This window comes from Eurosta solidaginis, chromosome 1 (assembly GCF_040869045.1).
Source record: "Eurosta solidaginis isolate ZX-2024a chromosome 1, ASM4086904v1, whole genome shotgun sequence".
Taxonomy (NCBI): domain Eukaryota; kingdom Metazoa; phylum Arthropoda; class Insecta; order Diptera; family Tephritidae; genus Eurosta; species Eurosta solidaginis.
In genome coordinates this window covers 20,341,395-20,348,281 of record NC_090319.1, presented here as the reverse complement: position 1 = coordinate 20,348,281, position 6,887 = coordinate 20,341,395, and the positions used below count along the sequence as shown (strand labels likewise).

The following is a 6,887-nucleotide window of genomic DNA, read 5'->3' as shown; positions in this document are numbered from 1 at the left end:
TTTTATTGTTAAATTAACACGATCTATCATGTTATTTTAACATGGTTTTTATTGTTGGATTAACATTCTAAAAATAAAACACCTCGTTTTTGGTTTTTTAAATTAATTTAATTTATTTATGACATTTTTAATTAAGGATTGTTTTTTTATACAAATATGGACATTTTGAGTGGCACTCGGTGTACGCGCTCTCGCATAACAAAAAAAATAAGGCATATAAAAAACTTATGTATAAAAAAAATACCTTTATAATTCAATTACAAGTTTTTTTATAAAAATATGTATACTTACTTTAATAACAAATTTTTGAATACTAATTGCTTTTCAATCGTATAAATTTTCTGTTATTTCGAATAGTATGTGTATGCAAAGGAGGTGAAGATATTTTATCCGCATTTATGAAATTATAGCTGCATAACTTTTCTCCTACAATATATGACTGCGTATGTGAATCAAAGTTTATAATTTGATGCTGAGAACATATAAAAAATAGTTGCTTTAGTGAGCATACTGCAATATCTTCAACCTCAAACAAGTAAACAACAACATCTTTTATAATAAAACAAAACCTATTTTGAAAAAGTTACTTCTGAATAAAACTTGTATTTTGAAATATCATATTTAATTTGAAAATTGGATCTGTATTTTAATCCTGTACTGTCAGGCAACAGGAATTTCATATGAATGCTTAAATCAGGCTTAAAAAGTTTCGTTTGATATATTATACGAGAATTTTAGTGAAGCTTTTATTGAAAGACTCCTTGGAATATTTACTCGAGATGTAATTGAATTTGAGTATGTTTTGAAAATTTTGTGAACAGCTTCAAATCTCATGCACCATATTTTTTTTAATGGTCCACATTTTTTTATTGAAGAAACATAGTGTAATAGGAAATGGAACTTTGGTTTTAATGGTTTTTTGAACAGTGACTTATATAAATAATGGTGCTTTTCAATAAGTGACTTTAATGTGTTTAAGCTGCATTCGCCTATCTCCAACAGCAGCAAAATATCAATAATTTGCAAAAGTACTAAAAAAAAATTCCAAACTTCATCTCCTTCCGGTACTAGGTCACTTATTATAAATGGCAAATGATGGACAAAGCACATCATTTCCCTTGCTGACATTTTAAATTTCGAATTTCTTAAGTTATTCAAACTTATAGGCGGAGAGCTATTGCCGATTTCAGTTGGTCCATAGGAAAACAATTGCTTTCTATAGTTGAACGTTTCGAGACTAAAATATTTTTTTGTTTCTATGAAATTCAAAAGAACTTCTGAAATGTCGTAATGGCAAACACCTTCAAATAAATCGTGCATCAAATCGAAATAAAAGTTATCTACAATATGAAAACTAGTTATGTCGTTAAAAATACAAGTTTCTGTTATGCCAGTCAACTTGAAATCCTGAATAGCACAGTCGGAAATATACGACTGTCTATTTCGTAAAAATTCGGTGTTGGTTAAGGGGGTGGTAGTATAAAATTTACCTTCCTCTCCTGGCGGGATATAGCTGTTGTGGTGGCAAGGTTGGTTACGGTGGCGCTGTGCACTGTTTGAGGGATGGATGACTCCTTGCAGTTGGTTGTACGGTAGCTGCTGGACACGATGGTGACGGTGATTTGCTGGTGGCGAATGGCTCCTCTGATGTATAATATAGAGGTCAGTTTTTCCGCAGCGGGTTGGGCAAGAATTGCGTTAAAGTTGTAAATGAACAGCGAAAAGGTAAGCCGATAATCGCACTTAATCTGGCACTATTGACTGCGGAAACGATACTGGTAATTCACGATATTCCTTTATAACGACTCCGAACCGAAATAAATAAAGAGTGGCACTTTATAAATTTTTTAAAAAAGCTAATTTCTTTAATTTAGAGAGGGATTTTCAATCTTAATTACAATTTCTTAAAATTTGATATCACACCGCGATGGTTAAAGAATTCCGAATGAATAATAAAAAAAAAGTGTCAAAACAATAATATAAATGTATGTATGTACGTACATAGTCACATCTGTCAACCCATTGTTGGGGTTGCCAGAGGGGTGAAATACGCTCGCGTGTTAGCGTAAAATACAAACATTTCAAGTTCTTAAATTTAATAAATATGTACGTAATATATGATATTATGTATTCGTACGTGCAAATAATTCAGAATGCGTACTTATACGTAAAAGGTACATATGTAAAAAACTTCAATATAAAATTCAGCTAAATTCATGTAAATTCATGTTTAGGTTTTCTTAAGCCTAAGTTCTATTAAATAGAAGGGTTGGCTGTTGGCGACTACGACAGTCGCTCAAACAGGTGTGTTCTGATATATCCGATTGCATATTAGATTTATGTCTTTTACAGTTACGACAATAGAAGTTTGAATTAAAACTAATAGTAAACCCCAATATAGAGTTTAATCCCAAGTTATCGCCAATTATAAGAGCAAGGACAAAGAAAACATGAAATTCACCCTCAGCAGTAGTTAAAACTATTCCTTCCGCTTCTAAATGTTGAATAACTTTTATTAGTGGTTTAAATGAATAAATATTGCCGCATTTTTTCGATCATGTGATTTAAAAAAACCTGCTACAAATATGTTTTCTAACGTTGATAAGTGATGGTTGGGAATTATTGGAAAGTTATAATAAATACCACATACTGATTGATTACAAGCATGGGAGCCCAATGGATTACCAATTCCAAACTCATCGAAATATAACACGTATGGAATAACCAATTTATTTTTAAAGCTTAACATTTTTTGTTTCCAGGTTTTACCATTAATAACATTTACATACACATCCTGCTTTGACTGTATAATTTTTATATTTTCTAATGTTAAGTATAAGTTATTTTTAGTTTCGAAATATTTTTTTGATTTGAAATTCGATTGGCATTAAAACGCCTGTAACCTTATTTGAATGTAGTCCGGGATTGTTATTTACTATTATTTCAGAAATTTCTTCATTTATTATATATGCAGTGGGAGGAGCAAAAATCTTTTCACGTTCAAGTAATTTGAAGAAAACGGTATTCTTTAGTTATATTTTGAAAATTAGAGAAAATGTTTTGGAAATTATTTTCTGCATTTATTCTATTGTTATGATCTTCAATATAGGGCGCCATAAATTTCAAAACATGTTCTTGGATTGGCTTTAAAATGATCTCATGCATATCCTGTACAATAGAAAAAACATCTTTTCTTGTAAAATTGTTTTTGCTATGCAAAGATAATACAAACTGATTGAAATTCATATTTGGCACTCTATTGCTTTGCAAAGAATTTAATTTATTAATTTGATCATTTACTATAACTGAACTTACTATATGCTGTAGTGTATTGTTTTGTAAACTTGAAATGATGTGGTTATTTTGATAAATTTTGCAGCTACTGTTATTAGTAATGCAGTCTTGAGCTGATTTGGTATGTACAGTTCGGTGAACTCTGTTTAAATGATTTTGAAATGAATACATGTTTCAAAAATATTGACCACATTCAGTTATAGTACAAATAAAATTTTTTATCTTACTACACACATGGAATGATTTTAAATGGTGGACTAATAATTTTGGATTATGTCCACTAAAATTACAAGCAAAGCACTTAAACATTTTGCGGATTTAGTTATACATTTTTTTTGCATTTTCCAAATAATTAACTAACAACAGTAAATTAGAGTTAACTGAGCAGTCGAATTTAAAAAAGTATTTTTCCATGAAGTCGTACAAAAATTTAGCTTCTATTGGGTATTTAAGGTTGAATACATGAAATAATTTAAATAAAATATCAAGCGCTCTAACAAATGTTGGTACTTTATACAGTACACCATCAAAAACAATATAATAACTTTCTAAGCTTTTCAATTCTTCGCCTATAACCAATATAAGTGGTTGCAGTGTAGTACATTTTTCCATAGCTTTGCTTTTTAATTCGTCATACCGTCTTTGGTAGTCATTTATATATTCACAGTGCAGCACTGTGACGTTTTGGGCGTCACATATAGATGGTTTCCATTTAAATCTCTTACTATTGAGAGTATTACCAGTTGAAATTAGTGGTGGTTTTAGTATAGAATGCATAAGTAAAGTTTTTATACAGTCGGTTGAATCTAAAAGAAAAATAAATTTAAAATTACGTCAACATTAGCCTAGTATACAATTTACCCGAATCAACATTTTCATCAATCATGAGTAGCATGTTGTTTGATGCATTATCCTTAATTTTGTCTCTCATATAGGGAATAATAAGTCGTCTAAAATCCGGCCATTCATTGATCAAATTATTTGCACTGTCTTTGTACTTTGCTATAAAATCTATTTCAATCTAAAATTTGAAATAATAATAAAACTATAAAAATTAAATAAATTTGGGTAGAAGTGTATGTAGTTTAACTAACCAATGTATATCCAAGTGAGTTTTTAAGCAGCGGCCAATCAGTAAAAATATTTACTTTTCTATTGAAAATATCCTGTTGCCTTATTTCGATCGTTGCATTCCACTTCTTAACAACTTCACTCCAGGGCTCCATATTGTGTGCAAGCCACAATTTGTCCGCAACTGCATTCTGATCTATAAAGTAAAATGGTGAGTTAAAGATATATTCAAAGGAATTGTGTTAGTGAAATAAAAAATATTACCACTGGTACAGGGGGCCGAATCCTTTCTTGATGAAAGATCTGTATCATCCAATAATATATGTTCTCGTTTCTTGTTAAGTTTTCTACGAACGTTTGTTGCCTTATCGTACAACTTTCCTGTAGGACTTTTGCCCTCCCGGCGGTTGCAATAATAGCGCTATATAAAATAAAAATTTATATTTGATTGAGTGTAGGTCCACAACATACGAATTAAATAAAATTGGTAATTGTGTAGATTGCACGTCAACCCGAAAAATGTCGGGAAAGGTACCAAAAGACGCATTTCGCAAACCTCTGAATATATTAGTTTTCCGCTCGTGGATTCACATTCCGCGTCCTTTGGCGCATTTTCCGACGCGTTTTTCGAGTTGACATCTAATCTACACAATTTCCATAAAATTATAAGATGCGCCATTTAAAATAGAAATTTCTATTTGATTGAGTGTAGGTCCACAACATACCAAATTATAAAACGCACCACATAAAATAAAAAATTATATTTGAATTAATGTATGTAGGTCCACAATATACGAATTAAATAAATTTATAAGACGCACCAATTAAAATAGAAATTTATATTTCATTGAATGTAGGTCCACTGTGTAATGCTGCGCTGCATTGCATTATAGCACCGCATTGCATTATGACTGTGTAACGCTGCGCGGCATTGCGTTATGTCGCCAGTAATACTAATCGGTACTTTGGATATGCTCGAGCAAATGGTAATTCCTGCTATGACCTACAACTTTATAATGAACTTACCATATTTTCAGAGGGAAACAAAGTTATTATTTGCTCTGAAAAGTTTGCAATATCTTTCATTGCCATGCATTCGTTTTTTTCTGTGAAATAGTTCACAATAATCCCAATCAAAGCTTCGCGAATACTGTCCAGCAGAAAGAAGTTTTCTTTGTGGTAATTAATTATGTTTTTGCCTTTAGGCGAGGCATTCAGAATCTCCTCTAAGTTGTTTTGTGCTATTTCGGAATTTTTGAAGTCTTCAAAGGAAGTCATCTCGCTCCTATTCGAGCTGAGAGGCGAAAGAGTGGGCGCCTAAAAAGATAACAATGGGATTCACGATCACGACGCAATGGTATTGCATCGTTGCATAGCAAAACAATGTCAAGGCATTTGCAGAATGCGATACAAAAAATCTATTGCATAGCTATTTGTCGCATTGGAATGCAATGTTTGACATGAGTGCTGTCAGACGGTCAATATGGATCGTGAGTATCGTTAAGTATGTGTATTTTACCATCTCATGGTCAAATATGTGCGAACGCAAAGTGTGGATCACAAAAGCACGCAACATAGTCAATATTCATTGAAAGTATTGTGATCCGTGATCCAGATTTCACAATTTCTAAATATTTTTCAGTGAAAAGTTATTGGCAGAGAACTAATAATTTTACCGGGTCCCAAATATCTTTTGACAGAAATAAAATATCGGGTCTTCGCTTTAGCATTATGCATACCGAAGTCAAAACGCATTTTTCAATACCCCTCCCGACATTTTTTGACGATATCTGAAACAACCCCGAAAAATTGTTATTTTAAAATACCGAAATCCCGGGATTGCCAAAAATCTTCGGCGTTCGATGCCTTACTACACAGTCAATATGGATCGCAATCAGTGGATCACGTCATTAAATATTGAACGTCTGACAGCACGCTATCGAACAGCTGATTTGCTCATTGAATAGAAAGGGCGCTCACGATTCGGTAATTTACAACCCATATGCAATTAAACATGAATACCCCTTATTACAATCAGGCAAATACATAAAAATTAAAACTTACTTCGTTTTGGCGCCAGTGTGAAAGCCGCTCCCTGAATTTTATTCTTAGCCCAATCTCTGTCTTTGGGAAAATGTCTGCCAAGTCAGCATCGTTTAGAAGACACATGCTTTCAGCATCTAAGCCACAATCTAAAAATTAAAGAAAAATCGTTTCATTAAAAACTTTCTAAATTGCCAAAGCAATTGTAAAACTGCTAAAATACGTCCAAAAATGTCGGAATAGGTATCAAACGACGCCATGCCCAGTATTTCTGCGCAGAACACTTTTTGCCTAATGTTATTACAACAACCACATGAAAACTTGCAACTTTGATTGCAAATATCTTTTCACAGAAGGAAACAAATACCAAACGCCTTCGGATTATTGATACCGAGGTAACACGAAAAATTACACAAATTACTTACCTAAAACTCTTTGTAAAACTCGTTCATCAAATTGCATCCTACCGCAAATAATTT

General features: G+C 32.2%; 1 protein-coding gene across 1 annotated transcript; it reads right to left on the bottom strand.

Moving 5' to 3' along the window:
• Nucleotides 1-699: 699 nt before the first annotated feature.
• On the bottom strand, nt 700-5,044 carry LOC137234792 (uncharacterized). The gene is made up of 9 exons (XM_067758209.1): nt 4,922-5,044; nt 4,630-4,786; nt 4,389-4,561; nt 4,156-4,315; nt 3,656-4,100; nt 3,316-3,436; nt 2,575-2,803; nt 2,305-2,494; nt 700-1,456 (listed from the first exon to the last, which is right to left on the bottom strand). The coding sequence occupies exons 1-9, from the start codon at nt 5,042-5,044 to the stop codon at nt 700-702; spliced, it is 2,355 nt and encodes a 784-aa protein (XP_067614310.1).
• Nucleotides 5,045-6,887: the final 1,843 nt, after the last annotated feature.